Source organism: Spermophilus citellus (assembly GCF_964194105.1).
Source record: "Spermophilus citellus genome assembly, chromosome: 2".
NCBI classification, from domain to species: domain Eukaryota; kingdom Metazoa; phylum Chordata; class Mammalia; order Rodentia; family Sciuridae; genus Spermophilus; species Spermophilus citellus.
The window spans coordinates 37,016,260-37,032,848 of NC_138183.1; the positions used below are offsets into that span (position 1 = coordinate 37,016,260).

Sequence of the window (16,589 nt, forward strand, 5' to 3'; positions counted from 1 at the left end):
TTAGTACCCCAAAACTCATTTTTGTTTTCCTGTAGCTGGAACAGCTCTTGGTCTTGGGGTCGTGAACATCCTCCACACCATGAATCCTTCCCTCGTGATCCTCTCTGGAGTACTGGCCAGTCACTATATCCACATCGTCAAGGACGTCATTCGCCAGCAAGCCTTGTCCTCGGTGCAGGATGTGGATGTGGTGGTTTCAGATTTAGTTGACCCTGCTCTGCTCGGTGCTGCCAGCATGGTTCTGGACTATACAACTCGAAGGATCCACTAGATTCCCAGGAGTGGACATGGGCCGAGACTCAAGAACTTCTTAGTGGAATCAAGTTCTTCTCTTTTAGATGAACATTTCTTACACAGCAAATTTAGTATTTTATTGCAGCTGACACTGGCAGAGAGTGCTTTTGCTTTTCGTCTCTTTTAAATTTACCTTTCCTGTGCCCATTTTTGTAGATGCTGCTCTTTCTGATGTTTTCCTTCTAGGGGTCATTTTAGGAGAAGCCTGTAAGTTCCAATCACAACCTCTTGTGCTAAAAGGAGCTACAATAATAGACCAGGAAGCCTTAGGACTCTGCTTACTAATGTACCACCCAGACCTTGCAGACCTACTTTGGATGAGAGCTTCATATGTGTGGGTTAATAACTCTTTTATCTAACCCCAAACTTGGAGAATAGAAAGGGATCCAGTCAGGGAACAGAAGAGTCTTACCAGGAAAAGCTTACCTGAACTTTTTAAAAATAGCTTTGTTGAAGTATTTTTTAAAGCGTACAATTTGATAAGCTTTGTCTTATGTATATACTTATGAAACCATCACCACAATAAAGACATTGGACATGGTGGGCGAGGTGGTGCACACCTGTAATCCCAGCCCTCAGGAGGCTGAGGGAAGAGGCTTGCAAGTTTGAAGCCAGCCTTGGGCAAGAGATTCTTGCCTGTCTCAAAAGTTTTTTTTTTTTTGTTTGTTTGGTTTTTTTTTAAGTGGTAGAGCACTTTTCTAGTATGTGCCAGGCCCTGGGTACAATTCCCACTACTGAAAAAAACAAAACAAAACAAAACAAAAAAAAAACAACCCCATAGACATTGGACATATCAGTCACCTCCAAATATTTTTGCTGAAAGATGTTGTTATACTAGCAGCACTTATAGGAGCTTGATTTAGACTAGGGATCTGGGCTGAGGGGGTAGCTCAGTGGTAGTACTCAGTAGTGCTCTTGCCTAGCAATGTGTAAGGCCCTGAGTTTGATTCCCAGCACTGCAAAAACAAAGAAACAAAAGACCAGAGGTCTGGCTTTAGTGACCTTGTCTTCATCTTCTTAAGAGACCACCAAGAAGCCACTGAAAGAGCCTCTGAAAGGAGATTATCCCCAAAAGGATCTTTGCTCCTGACAGCAAATAATTCTTTAGGTAGCTTTTCACACTGTTTTGCATATGACCCCCAAGTGTCTATGAAGGCAGTGTTTATAGGTGCAGCTCCTACAGCCCAGAGCCATGAACCCAGATTTTGACTAAAAACCTGTGGAAAATTACAAAAGTACAAAATGTAAATGAATGGAAAAATAAAAATGGTCAACCTGTAAGAAATACTTCCAGCCACCACACTTATTAAGTGCCTATTGTGTATCCAGTTCTGAACTAGGTGCTTCATATGTATTATTCTAAATCCTTACAACCTATGAAGTGGGTATTTGAATTCCCATTCTGTAGAACCCAAAACTTAAGTGTTTTTAAGTGATATTATCTAAAGCCATGGAGTTAGTGAATCTTTTTTTTTTTTTTTTTTGGTGGTGCTGGAGATTGAACCCAGGGCCTTGTACGTGCATGGCAAGCACTCTACCAGCTGAGCTATATCCCCAGCCCCCCAGTTAGTGAATCTTAGATATAAGCTTGATAAGGTTTGATCCCAGGTCCTGGTGTCTTTTTTTGCTAAGTTGCACAACTTCTCATTTCAAAATGCTGATGTATTTTTTTTTGTTTTTAGTTGTAGATGGACATAATATCTTTATTTTATTTTTATGTGGTCCTGAGGATCGAACCCAGTGTCTCCCACATGCTAGGCAAGCGCTCTACCACTGAGCTACAACCCCAGTGGTTATCAAAAGCTTTAATAAGAATACCTGATTTGCAAATGACTGTTTATTGTGTTTTTTTTTCCCCTTTACCACTGAGCTATATCCCCAGCCTTTTTATTTTTGAGAATAGATCTTAACTAGGTTGCTGAGATTGGCCTCAAACTTGTGATCCTCTGGCCTTAGCCTCCCGAGTTGGTGGGATTAGAGGCATGCACCACTGAGCCTGGCTCGATTCGTTCTTGACCCTCTCAGTTGTGAATTTAATAAAATATTCCTCTCTGCTCTGAAAATCTCGCCAGTACAGTATTTGGTCTAGTGACAGGATTTTATGAGTACTTATAATCTAAAAAAACATGCATATATTTTTCAGATTGTTTTTTATTTTAGAAAAGCCTGAAAGTTTCTACAATGTATTGCTTCAGTAACAAAATACAAACAAAACCAAGGAATCAATATCACATTTGAAAAACTTCCTTCCTGGTGGGTTGATGTGAAAAAGATAGCTTGGCTGATTCCTAGAACTCTATGCCAGCCCTTAAATAATCTCCAGGGCCTGGTTACTGTTCAGACATTCCAGGGTGGCTCAGGCGCATCAATGTCTGGGTGAGATGGTGTGCCGCAAAGGGGACATCAGTGTTTCTTGGTTAAAACCACGATCGGTGAACACCAAACAACTGCATTGCTACCAAGTTTCATGCCAAATATTTGAAAGGATGGTACTGAATCAAAAACCAAATATTTTAAGTCTTTATTAAATTCATGGAAAGACTAATATATTCTGACATAAATTATTACATGTTTAAATAATCACATCTTAATTTATTTTAATGTATATATTTTTATGTTACTGTTCTGAGTCAAATTCTAAGGAAGAAATACATTTCTTTGTTGAAATCTTAACACGATTGTGGTTTTGTTCTTAACTCACTAGCTAAAAGCATTTCCTTCCTAGAAGAGACTTACACTGTTGCTTTTTTTTAAGCTTATAAAACTTAAAGCAACTAATATTGTTTTCTGAACAACAACAAAAAGCCTATTAATAGAAAGCATTATTTATTATATAACATTTAAAAGTTGACATAGAAAAGCAAAGTTGCACACGGGCACAATGGTGCATGCCTGTAATCACAGTGAGTTGGGAGATTGAGGTAGGAGGATGCCAGCTACACAGGCATTAGAAACAACTCAGGATCACAGTGCAACAACATTTAAAAGATCTGAACCAACAGTAACTGTTTTCTCTCATGGTTCTGTGGGTTGGGAACTTGGGAAAGGCTTTTCTAGGTAGGTCTGGCTGAGTGGCCTGCACCTGTAGTTAAGACAAGGGCTGCAGCTAGAATAGTGGGCTGGGCTGCTGGATATCTAGAAACTGGCCAGGCATTTCTCTTTGCAAACAGTTATGGGGTCTCTCAAGTGGTCTTTGTAGGCATACTTTGGGCTTCACAGTGGTAAAGATTTTTTTATAGTGGCTGAGGGCTCCCAGTTAGTGTGTTCCAAATCAGCCATAAGCTGCATTACCTTTTACGATAGCCTGGGAAGTCATAAAGCATCACTTTTGTCATTATCCAATTACCTCTTGATCTGTACAATGGCACAGATTTTGTTTACTTTTTATTTTATTGTATTTTGGGTACTGGGGATTGAATGCAGGAGTGCTTTACCACTGAGCTACATCCCCAGCCCTTTTTGAGACAGGGTCTCACTAAGTTGCTGAGGGTAGCCTCAAACTTGAGATCCTCCTGCCTTAACCTCCTGAGTCACTGGAATGACAGGTGTGCACCACCATGCCCAGTTTTTTACATCTTAAAGTTGCCAGATTCCCTGTGTGGTAGGTAGGACTGGGCCATATGATGGCTCAAAAACAATATCAAAAAAACTAAGCTGTACTAGGTAGAGGGCCAAAGCAGTTCAGGGGAGGGAATATGTGAAAGCACTGTGGAAGAGAGGCCTTTGAACTGCTGCTTAAATTGGACTCTTGACATCTTGAATGGCATTACAAAGATCTAGTAGTAACAAATAGTTTGTCAGCAGCAGGGATTGCTTGAGTGCGATCAGAGGTGGCTCAAGGAGAGGAATGAAGAAAAGGACCAGAAATGGGCACCAGACCAAGGAAAGCCTACCTGAGGAGGAGCAAGAAGGGCAAGTAATGAATGTTCCTCTCCCATCCACACGTAATTATGCACTGGCGAGTTGATGGAGTTTCTTGAAAATGGCAAGACCTAACCCCCTTCTTGAGTATGGTGTTACAGGAGTTTGCCTCTATCTCTAATCTAGAAATAACAGATGGGGCTGGGGTTGTGGCTCAGGAGTAGAGTGCTCACCTAGCACATCTAAGACCCTGGGTTCGATCCTCAGCACCACATAAAAATAAATAAAATAAAGGTATTGTGTCCATCTACAACTAAAAACAAAACAAAACAAAAACAGATGACTATATGGAAAAGTTATTTTTTTAAAAAAAAGGTAGGGGTGTCTTATAAAAATAGAAGGGAGGGAGGTACTAAGGAATGAAATTGACCAAATTATATTGTTCTACTGTGAGAATATATAACAATGAATCCCATTAATATAATTATAATGTACCAATTAAATATCTTGAAAAAAGTTACTAAAAGATGGCTTTACTAATTGCTTAGAATATCAACTAAAAGGCACCATATTACAGCAGGTTCTGCAGGTAGTTGATGAATGTGTTCAGCAGAGTCTCCTAGAAGCACCTGTTGTGAAGATCAGCAAGGTTCTAGAGAGCTTTCTGAGATAATGGAAATGTTCCATAACCTACACTGTCTAATTTGGATGCCACCTACCTACACTTGGTGTTAATGAACATATGAAATGTGACTAGGGCTAAAAAATATATTTTTAACTAAATAGCTACATGTGCCCCGTGAGTACAGTACTGGACAGCCCAGGTCTAGATGAAGAATTTTACACGAGAACTATGAATCAAGTGCCTTAGGATAGCACAGGCCCCACCATATGCTATGGGAATTAAGGAATGGTGCTAGCCACACATTCGTGCTATCCCGGCTCAGGTTTACTGGCTGATCCAAAGTGTATGAATATTCAGGACCCTAAACTAAGGGATGGTGACAAGAACCCATCTAGAAGAAAATGTCTACGTTGGTGAGATGATTCAGAGCTGTGTGTTAGGTAAGCAATAAAGGGTTAATTTTTAATTACAGAATTCCCTTTTCAAATGAAAATTTCAGCCAGCAGTGGCACATGCTTATAATCTTAGTGACTCAGGAGGGAGGTAGAAGCAGGAGGATCACAAGTTCAAGGCCAACCTGCACAACTCAGCAAGACCCTATCTCAAAATAAGTACAAAAAGGGCTATGAATGTAGTTCAATGTACAGTGCTCTGGGTGCAATTCCCAGCACTACAAGAAAAAAGAAAACTTCCAAGAATTCCACAGCAGGAGAAACTTGGAGCTATTTTATTAAGGCAAAGTTAAGTGCCCAATGGCAGTTCCTAACTCCAAACTGTAGCACATCTTGAGGTCAATAAAGAAGCTTCATGTATATTGTTTGAAACAGAAATTTATTCTCAGAATAATGCACAAAAGCACAGGTTGAGGCTACTGTTGGGAGTTTCCCTCCCTTCCTCTTCCTCCTCCCCCCTCCTCTCTGAATGCCAGGGAGAACACAGTTGAAGGAAACATGCAATCACAAACAATGATCAACTCTAAAGACAAAAGGTTTGGTCCAAAAGAACTCAACATAATTAATCCAATTACTGTGAACGGCTTCACTGAGTAGGATTAAGATATTGCAGATGTAGTGCTTCCACAGGTGGCTCTTCAGTGCACCAGGGGGGCCTGCTTGAGGGAGATGAGGACTGAGCGCATGCGGGAGACATCTTTGGCCTGCTTGCTGGACTTGGGATTAAAGTCACACAGCCGGGCCACCCGCTCCCACTCAGTGCCTGGGGACGACTCATCAATGTCATTTACAAAGGCTTCTTCTGCTGCCCTGGAAGCAACAACAAAATATGTTGGTTTAAGGCAGAAACCCCTTTGAGCAACCTGGCAGCTGTCCTGCTACAGAAAAATGACTGTCTCTTCATCCCTGACTCAGTGGCATTCTGGTTTACCCAAGAGTAACTACCCCTGGCCCAGGTGAGACTCAGGGGCAGACAATGTTCAGCACTCCTAGGCACGGGGTGCCCAGGCTGCTGTGTAAAATGGTGGAATACAGGTGTTTGGTTCAGGGCTCACTGTCTCTCTGTCTGGCTGTCTCTCATCATAAGGAGCATTATAAAAGCAAGTCCTTGGCCAGCTAAGCACTGCTTTTATTAACCAGAACAAAGCAGCAGGCTTATCAAGAACTTGAAGAGTAGCTTATGCTGGGCTGTACCAATTTCAAGGAAATTTTGAGACTTCTAAAAAGCCCACAGGTCACTGCACAATAACCTCTAGATTTATTCCTACGGCTGGAGAGAAACAGGGCAGATCAAAAGGAATTCAAGACAAAGCTCCCATGCTAGCAGGCACTAGAAACTAAAGCCATTCTGGAAGGGGGTTTGTTAGGACATTATTCAGCCAAAGTTTGCCATTTTCTCTCCAGCCAGGTGCCCGGGGCCACTCAGGACACACACTGGCAGGAGAGCCAAGGTTAGCTGCTTTTTGGCAGGATGCTGTTCCAACATTCTTTTATATCAAGGTCAGCCCATCCCCAATTGGGAACTAACTGGTGGGGGCTATAGCTCAAAGAACAGTGGTAAGAGGCAGGAAGACACAATATATTCATCTACTCCAACAAGCATCACGGCAAAGCAAAAGCAATGGAGATGACCGGTCTGTGGGGACAGAGGGGTGGCACTATCACAGGGATGGCTGTGGCAAACACCGCTGAAGCCCAGAGCCACTACAACACTGCGACTTCATGGCACACACAGTTAGGGGCAGTGAGAAAGGTTTACTTAACTGTTCTAGGCTGTAGCAAGGATGGTTTATGTTTGTGCTTAAAGGTGAAGAGAAGAAAAGAAACAAGGAGAGAAACTTTAGGTCAGATATAGAAAATGAGAATGAGCTCAATGCAGATGGTCAGTAAGCTAGACATGCCCTTGCCACTCTTACTATGCTTGGGAACGTGCAGCTGGCTTTGATGGGCCACCCTGCTGCCCAGCAAAACCAGACTCGACCTTTCCAGTCTCCATTTCTACTCCAGAGAGAATGTGCAAAAGTCAAATCAAACACCACCTGTAAATCCAGCATTTCACAAGTCTCATTGCAAATGCACCATCGGGGGCCCAGGAAACCTTCTGTCTTCTAATGAAGTGACTATCTCAAGGTCATGAACCAGGTTCTATAGACCTCAGCCTGCCACCCATCTTCTACAGGCTCTTCTCTATTCCACCCTTGTCCCCTATATAAAAAGTGGTCCTAATTTTTAAGGAGGAAACAGTAAGAACTGTTTCCAGGTCTTCTGCAGTACTGCTTTGATGACCTGAATCCTTAAAAATCTTCCAGGAATGATGCAGTATGGGGGAGGAAAGCTGAAGTGGCCCATATCAGACAGCTTCAGTTATCTTGACCTCAAAGCTGGTCACTAAATAGAATTTCTGACATGTGAGACTACAGAGAAACAATGACAAACACCCATCAGAGACAATCCCCTCTGCACTGAATTCCTCTGTCTGAGGAATAGGCAGCGGGCCTATTATGTGAAGGACTCAGTATAGAAAAGCAGATACCCCACTGCTACTCACTGGGGCTCCTAATCTGGGATTTTCACCTGCTCCCAGGTGGGAGACTTCTCCTTCCCACCTGGGGACAGACAGGCAATAGGAGCTTGAAAGTGGCAGTGGTGGTTAACAACAGCAAGAGGTCAGAGTCCACCCCAAGTCCCAAACCTGTCCCTGACAAGATCATGAAGGACCTGTATTTTTCAAAGGGAAATAACTCGCTTCCTTCCAAAACCCCAAATATGAAAAATGGCCATCAGAGGGTGCAGGGAGTCACAATTCTGCAAGATTAGCAATGGATCATACCCTAGTTTATCAACACTCAGGCAGTCCCCACAGTGCCAATTTGAAATATTTTAAAAAGCAAAGCAACTTGTGACATAAAAGGAACATTAACTCTAAACAAAAGGTAGAAAGAATCAAAACAAGAAAAGGAATTAGTTTTGCAACATACACATAACCAATCACGTCAGCGAAGGGTTGTTTGTAGAAAGCTTCATCTGCCACCCTAGACAGCAAGAAGTCCAAAAGGCAGGCAAGCAGGCAGGAAAAAAGAGAGAACATTGAGAAGCAGAAACATCTAATATCCACAATAGAGGTGCAACTGGGCTCTAGGGAGCTGCTCCCAAGGCTTCATCCTAATCCCCAGGAGGCTTCCAGCATGGGGCTCCTCCCAGAGTGAGCACAGCAGCTTCAGCTCTGGGGCTGCCCCAGCAATATTTATTAAGCATCATTTGGGCTAAGTCCTTTCACATATTATTATGTTGATTCAATTCTCAATAACCTATGTGCCACTGAGTGCTCTCACCCCACTTTACAGATGAGTTAACTGAGGCTGAGAGAAGTGATTTGCTCACCTGCAGCACAGTGGCAGGGTTCAGAACTCACAGCCAAGGCAGCCTGGGTTCTTTTCACTGTACAGTAAAGCTGCTTCCCAGCTTGTGTATGCTCAGAAAGCTATGCCACCTTTCTGCCAGTCTCAGTAAAATGTCACTGGTCATGAACAAGACCATGCACCAGATATACTCAGTCACAAAGACTTAATCCCAAATCCTGGAGTATCCAACCATTTCTTTGCCACACTGGCTGGGTGGAATGCATTTTCAATATCATGGGAACACACATCATCATTTCAAAAGTCCTATCTCAGAGAAAAAGCAGCTGGAGGTCCTGGGATCTGTCCCTTGCTAAAGCTGTCCCAGAGCAAGGCTCTCTGCTCAAGAAGCTGGCGCATTTCTATGCCAGACCTAACTGGTTTTGATGAAGTACAATCCAGAATCCAGAACTTCATCCCTCCTTAACTCATGCTGACGGGCAAGTCGATCAACAGGGCAGGGGTCTGAGATAAGAAAGAAGGGGGCATACTGGGTAGAGGTAGGTTAACTTCTGGATCCAGCCACCTCACCCACTGTGGCAGGCCGGGAATTTTCTTTAAGGAGTCTTGGCCCATCCTTTGCCAGGTCAATTTAGAGTGGGCAAATGAAAGGGGCATTTTTAAAGGATAATCATGCCTAGTCATTAACCTAAGTGCACTTATTTATTTGAAGGCAAAATCTAGTAATTTTAATTTCAGTTTATTTTTAAATAACTCACACATACCCTTCTGTCTTTCCCATTTTGGTTTATACATAAGAGGTATTTTGTGGAAATTCAGAGAAAGCAAAAAGAGCAGACTGATTGTAAAAATGACTCATCAGGGAAGCAGAGAGCTGTTAGTGGGCTGAGTGAGTGGGAGGGCAGGGCAACACAGGCCAGCTGTAAACTCGCATCCTTTTATTTTACACAAAGGGCTCAACGAAAATTAATTCCAACTGCCACTTGCTCCTAATGGAAGAGAATAAAGGTTTTATGATTCCTGTCAAGGGATCACTGCTACAACAAAAGGCTTGATATCAGTTAGCCCCAAGACTAAACAGCCAGTCAGTGACAAGCACAGCCCCTGAAGAACAAACAGGAAACTATATACCAAGTGCAGACAGCCACACCTGTTTGCTCTTCACTCAGTAAGAGGGATCTGAAAGTGGCAACTGCAAGCCTCAGCAGGGTGGGGCTTAGGGAAGCCAGGGGAGGGGAAGGAGGAGGATTCCTGACTACTGGACAAGCTCCCAGAAGCCTAAATACAATACAGAACTTCATTCTATAAACAGCCCCAAAATGGGCATGGAAAATGTGTCACTGAGAATGCACTGTGGAGAATCATGGATCCTCCAAACCTTTTTAAGCCTCAGAAGAGCTGAAAAGTCTCAGCACAAAAGCCACCTGTGGCAGGGGGAAAAGTTTCTCTTCTGGCTTGGAAAAGATCATGTTTTTGAGTTTTTCTCCATAAGAGAACGCAGAAGACAGTCAATGCTTTGACTTGACTCCTCCAGAAAGGGAATTCTTTTCTGGCAGGCTGTCACTGAATTATTCACGTGCTTGTACAGTGATATTTAGGCCCTGACTTGGGATAAAAAGGGAGATGCAGTCTAGGGACTAAAAGGCAACAGATTCTGTGTGCAGGGCAAGGACCCCACCTGCCTACTGCTTGCCCGGCCCCCCATCCCCTAGCACAGGGCCTTGGCCTGGATATGCTCCCAATGCCTTGCAACTGAGTAGGTAAGGGCAACTTAAGAGAAGGGGAACTAAGGACACACAATTAACTAGATGTCTTTCTATTCCCATACCCCACTTTCAAATTCTGCTTTTCTGCCTTATTTCTGGGATCCCCTTACATCCAGGTGCTGCAGAAGTCACCCATGGAGAATGAAACTTGCTTGAAATAAACACCCCATTTTCTTTTCTAAAAATATTCAATATTTACAATCAGACAGACAGGGAAGATGAGTCATTTTGTATACAAGACCTATTGTATATTGTATATAAGACCTATTCCTTTAGACTCTAAAATGTGGAGGCAAACATGGATGGGGAAAGTCAGCAATATTAGACTCTCCTCCAGGGGTGGTTATATGCCATCGGAAGAAGTCCCCCATCTTAAACAGCTGCCACCTCTACCCTCTGACAAACACTGGAATGATGTGTGAAAATCATCCCTTCTGTCCTAGGACCCTGGTGACAGTGGCTAGCACGTCTCTAGTTTTACATAAGCAGGTTCAGGCCTGTGCTGCAGTTTCTGAGGTAAATACCTGCTTTCTAAACAGTTCCATGTGCTCAGTGTGGGGTGGGTCAGTCCCTTCTCCTCTCTGGAACTTGAGAGGTAAACCTGAGAACAGCCAACATAACATTCTACAATTCCAAGAAAGACACCAGAGCCCTATCTCCAAGCCTGGAGAGATCCACCATATATATATATATATATATCTCTATCTACATCTACAAGAACACCTAATTCTATACATAGAGAGGAAGCCCTTTCTTTTCAGAGTTCAGCAAAATTGCCTTAAAGAAATTTCTGCAATAAGAAGCCACTTTCTAACATGTTCATCAACTTTGAAAATCTGTGTGTCAAGTTGCTGAAGGTTAACAGACCCTGCACAGGGAAGGGCAGCATATTCTGGCAATTATTTCAGAGCAGACCTGAGTTCTGAGGCAGCTTGCTGGGGAACATAACTGCATCCACTCATCTTTCTTTACAGATCTGGACTTGCACCTGGAGCGGGAGGTGGCAATCTTGAGTAAGCACAGGGTAAAGGAGACCAGAGATGTCAGAACTTCATGCTGACCACAAACACAACAGCAGCCCTGGGTAGGCTGGATTGCAGCCATCACCTCTAGCAACTAGACACACAGACATTGTTGCCACAAAATTTCAAATGGAACCCGACAAGCACTATGAGTGTGTATCCCCCTAAGGAAGGTGACCAGGAAAGAGCTATGGCATCTACTGGAGAGCTGATAGAACCAAGGATGTCCAAAGGGATTCAAAGAATGAAGGAAGGGCTGGCTCTATGAAAGAAAGTGGCCCTCCATTCTGACACAGTTGCCCCACAACAGCATTTGCTGCTGGCAAAGCAGTTAGTCATGCCCCCCCCCCCCCAACACCCTTCCCGGCAGATTCTACTGAATACAGCTGCCAGAGATAAAGGCTTTTAACCCAATCTGCTTTAGGAACCTAACGCTCTACCCTTAAAATTAAAAATATCCCAGGCTCAGTCTGGCGTGCTTCTACACTGAAGTGGGAGGAGTGACAAATACTCAGTGAAACGTAGACTCTGAATTCAGCAGAAGAAAGCAAGCCAATGTGCCTACCCTGAGGGAAGCCAGGCTGCAGATTCCTCTGTGAGCTACTTCCAAGAAGGAAGAACTTCCAAAGAAGTAAAGCATATTAAAGACCACAGCTGCTGCTTCGTAGTGACCTGAGGAGTCACCCATGGATAATGACACTTGCTTGAAATAAACACCCCATTTCCTCTCCATAACTACTTCAACTTCAGGAAGTAAGTAAAAGGGATTCTGAAAAAAGTATTTTTAAGAAGAATTCAAGATTTTCTTAAAGCACAGATAAATACCCACTGAATCTAAATCTGAAGTCACTGTGTTGAAACTTCCTTAGCTCCCTAATTACAAGAGCACGTTCACATGCTGATGGACCCCTTCACTATGCATCTTTCAGAAGTCAGGGTTGTGTTTAGGCAATGCACCATGTCCAAGTCTATAATTATGTCCTAAGTACAGATGAGATCCTAGTACATTCATGAAACTGACCTTTTGTTTCAGTGTTCCATTTTTTCCCACATCATGAACTTAACCCATGGAATTACTTTCTCTTTCCTGAAATACAATACAGCTAATGCAAACCAAACTCTTAAAAGATCTGAACTCACTAGAGTCAGAATGGCTAAAGAACAGGCGGAATTATGCTGACAGGATCCAGGAGACTTGCAACCTCTGTTTCAAGCACTTTCTTGAAAACCTCTTCAAAGCTATTTCACACTGAAAGAGGCAGCAGCCAAGAGCCTGGACTGGATACTAGAAAATGGATATGATTCAGTCTTGGAAAATAAGCTATAGTAGAACATCATGGACTCACCTGTTGTTTGCTTTTGTTTTCTGTAGCTGCTCATCCTGTCTCGCATACCACTCTTCTAGCTCCTTTATTGCTTTTTCTTTCCACTCTGCTTCTTGCTTCCGAGAATTGGCATCTTTGAAGGGAAGAAAAAGACAATATAAATGAGGTAAAGCACAAATTTAAGTTCATCAGTCTACTGTAGTCTTACTGAATTTATGGTGGGTGTGGGCACATGTGTATAAGTGTGGGGAGAATAGTGGGAAGGGGAGGATAAAATTATATCTTCCCTTTTTGTACAACCAACTCTTTATTCAACACAATATAATCCCCTGCAATTTTCCTGGGGTGGCTGACCATGATCAAATCCACCTCTAAACTTGAAAAATGCTTCATGAATTTGTGTGTCATCCTTGCAAAGGGGCCATATTATTCTTTTCTGTATCATTCCAATTTTAGTTTATGTGCTGCCAAAATGAGCACACAACCAACTCTTGAGCTCATGATCCTATTCCTTATCTTTCACTACATTTTATCCTAGTCCACTGACAAGTTGATGGGTCATTAGTTGGACCTGTTCACAAACAAAATGAATTAAATTGAGGGAGAATGGGGAGAGGAAGCATATGCAGACTGAGCTCAGACTGCAGATTAAGCTCATGGAAGAGACAAGACAGAGCTAGCAAAGAAACCCCAAGAGAGAAAACTGCAAGAGTTTGGGTGTGGGATCACCATCAAGAGTTAACCCAAAAAGTTCTAGAGATGAAGCGAGAAAACACACCTTTTGGGTTAGATTGGATTCTCAAATATAAAGAACTAAACATGGTTTTCCCTAAGCCAATTAGCTGAAGAGACTTAGGATAGTGGTGTTATGGAATAGACAGATGAGGATGGTGGGAACATAAGGTTAAGACAGTAATTCTATAAAATGGACCCACTGTGCTAACCCCCAAATGCCTTCTTTTCCAAGAATTTACCTGCAGCCCTGCCTGGCCTAAATAAACAAGATATGTCACATTCCTCAGCAAACTATCAGCTAACTATAGGAGAAATGCAGGCCCAAGATAATGTCAGTGGGAGGAACCAAGGAGAATTTTGTGACCAGATCCATCCTGAAACTCTAGGAGATAAGGATAATTCCTCCTAACCATAAAATCTGTAAGAATGTATGGTTAAAGAATCCAATTAGAACCAGTCAACAAGGGCCAAGGTGACCTAGAGATGTCATGACAGTGGGGACTTGAAGTCTGATGTCACCTTGCTGTCAGTCAAAAGCCAAGAGGTAGGCCTGGCTGGGACCCTCTGGAAACTTCTCTGGGTCACCAATAAAACTGGCATGAAAGAGAGGCACATTGTCCCTCTCCCCTGTGAGAGGACCCACACTCTCCCTTTAGTGTGTCCCTTTTCCCTTTCCCATTCCAGTTGATAAACTCAGTCCTATTACTCTGAATGACATGTCTGAAATCTTTCTAACTTGATCACAAGAACTGGGGTTTTAAAAGAGGGTCTTCACGTTACCTGTTTCTTGGAAGGCCCCAGCTCTTTAACAGTGGAGATAAAGAAATACATGTCACAAGTACTGACGCAGGTGACATGCCTCACACATGCTAGGCAAAAGCTCTACCACTGCATTAAATTGTCCTCTGGCTTTTTTATAAAAGGAAGTGCCACTGGCAGTAAGAATTCCTCAGTGCTTAGCTTGATGGGATCTGAGCCTGAATGCAATCTCTTTTGAGTCTGGAAAGGAGGAAAGTATAAAGAGTCCCTTTAGAGAGCAAGGCACACTGAGAGGGGCCTTCTTCTCTATCCATCCTCATTACTGTTCACAGAAAGAAATTATTTGAGAATGCAGCTAGCACTAAGCTGAAAACCACTGATACTGGCCCTCTATTTTTAACATCTTGTGCTTTCTCACAGTTCTTGCAGGGAAAAAGGTGAAACTGAAGAAACATTTTATTTGTGGACAAATTCAGTTCAATAAAAAGGCAAAGCCAAATGTCTAACGTTCCTCAAGATGGCATCTTGAGTTAAGAAAACTCTTCAAGAAAAGTGCAGTGGCACATACCTGTAATCCCACTACTTTGGAGGTAGAGGTAGGAGGATCACAATTTCAAGGCCAGTCTTGGCAATGCAGCGAGACCCTGCCTCAAAATTTAAAAAGTGAGTGGGGGGAGGTGGGTGGGGGTGTGTGGAGTTATAGCTCATTGGTAGAACACCCCTGAGTTAAATCCCCAGTACAAAAAAAAGAAAGAAGAAAGAAAACTCTTTGGGAGAATTCCCAAGGCACCCAATTTGATTATTGAAAAAGAAAATGAAAATTTCTACAACCATAGTATACTTTCAATGGAGAAGACAATCATTGCTAAACTTTAGAAAAATATAAAAGACAAAAGCTGGGTTCTATAACTTCAGCAGTACTTGCTTCCAAGTCTAACCAAAAGACATAAAAAACAAGAAGCAAGGATCAAGATTGCTAGAACCTGAAGACCTATTTTCGTATTCCTAAAGCTGCATTATGCAATACAGTAGCTACCAGTCATACATAGCTACATATGTTTAAAGTTCTAAAATTCAGTTATCTCCAGCACACTAACTGCATTTCTAGTACTTAATGGTCATATGTGGTCAGTGGCTATCATACTGGACAGACAGATACCAAATATTTCCAAAGAATTATTATTAGTGCGCTATATATAAGCTTAAACTTAAATGTGTCTTTGTTCTGAAAGCCATATAAATTAGACCAGAGATAGAAGATTTGGCAATAACTGGCTATATTATCTGGATCAAGTCTGTTCCTATTTCCAGATGTCGGTTCTCCAGCTGAAAAATAAGGAATTATGTTTTTACAGGGTCATTTTTTTTTTCCATTTGTTTTCTTCTTTTATGGGGGTAGGGGACAGGGAATTGGGGATTTAACCAAGGGCACTTTACCACTGAGCCACACTGCCAGCCCTTTTGATTTTTTAAATTTTGAGACAGTATCTCACTAAATCATTTAGGACTTCACTAAAGTTGCTGAGGTTGGCTTCAAACTTGCAGTCCTCCTGTATCAGCCTCCCTAGTTCTGGGGTTACAGGCATGTGCCACTGTGCCTGGAAGACCATTGGTTCTTAAGGAATAATATTGATGAGATTGTAGTTACATAGGAGAATGCCTGTTTCTAGGAAACATTCAAGGGAGTTGTAAACATGTTCATTTTCCTTGTTTATCCAACTATTCTGTGTTTTAAACCACGGATTATATCCTCACCAATGCACCAGATATAGGCAAGAGATCTTTCCTGATATTGAACCAATCTGATTGGTTACCTGATTCTCCATATACACATCACTTTACCAGAGGCCAGATTGGTTAGCACTGATCTTGGGCTTGGCCTGCCCAGCCTTATGGTTATGTACTCCCACTTTGCTTAGAAAGCAACACAGGCATGGATGTGGCCCTTGAAGCAATAAAGACTCAAGCTGAAATTCTTCTTTATTACTTCTTAACTATGTGTTTTAAATACTTATTTTACCTATACTATCTACTTCTTCATCCATAAACCTGTACGAACTTATCTTATAGAGATATTAAGAAAAACAAATTGTGCATGTTTTCTTGCATATCTCACATTCTCTTTGTAAGCATTACCTTAAATTAAGCCTTCAAATGACAGACTGTAAATGTCTTTCATGTGGATACAATACCATCATGAAGTTTACCAAGCACTTTCATAAATACCACCTCAGACTATCCTTGGAGATCAGTTACACACATCTTTCACGGATGATGACACAGACTCTGAAGTTTAACCAGGTGCCCACAGAAGGTTAAGGTAAGATTGGGCCCTGAACCCAGCCTTTCATAGCAAGTCCAGGGCTCTCTCTTTCCACAACTTCACTGTGC

The 16,589-nt window shown here is 42.3% G+C and overlaps 2 protein-coding genes across 6 annotated transcripts in view; one reads left to right on the forward strand and one right to left on the reverse strand.

Annotated features, from left to right (window-relative positions):
• The window catches only part of GNE (glucosamine (UDP-N-acetyl)-2-epimerase/N-acetylmannosamine kinase), a 57,598-nt gene extending 44,880 nt beyond the window's left edge, over nt 1–12,718 (forward strand). For 2 of the 3 annotated variants that reach the window (XM_081273681.1, XM_081273680.1), the window contains one exon: nt 36–2,570. In XM_081273681.1, the coding sequence (XP_081129807.1) occupies nt 36–271 (236 nt within the window). In that variant the 3' untranslated portion in view covers nt 272–2,570. Of the gene's footprint in view, nt 1–35; nt 2,571–11,331 lie in introns of those variants that run through there. The other variant, XM_081273679.1, reaches the window with a different exon arrangement.
• Nucleotides 1–16,589, reverse strand: part of CLTA (clathrin light chain A) — a 28,181-nt gene that overhangs the window by 1,416 nt on the left and 10,176 nt on the right. The window contains exons 4-6 of one of the 3 annotated variants that reach the window (XM_081273781.1): nt 12,726–12,837; nt 6,997–7,032; nt 5,595–6,042 (exon numbers count right to left, since the gene is read on the reverse strand). In XM_081273781.1, coding sequence (XP_081129907.1) covers nt 5,871–6,042; nt 6,997–7,032; nt 12,726–12,837 — 320 coding nt within the window. In that variant the 3' untranslated portion in view covers nt 5,595–5,870. Of the gene's footprint in view, nt 1–5,594; nt 6,043–6,996; nt 7,033–12,725; nt 12,838–16,589 lie in introns of those variants that run through there. The other 2 variants (XM_081273780.1, XM_081273779.1) reach the window with 2 other exon arrangements.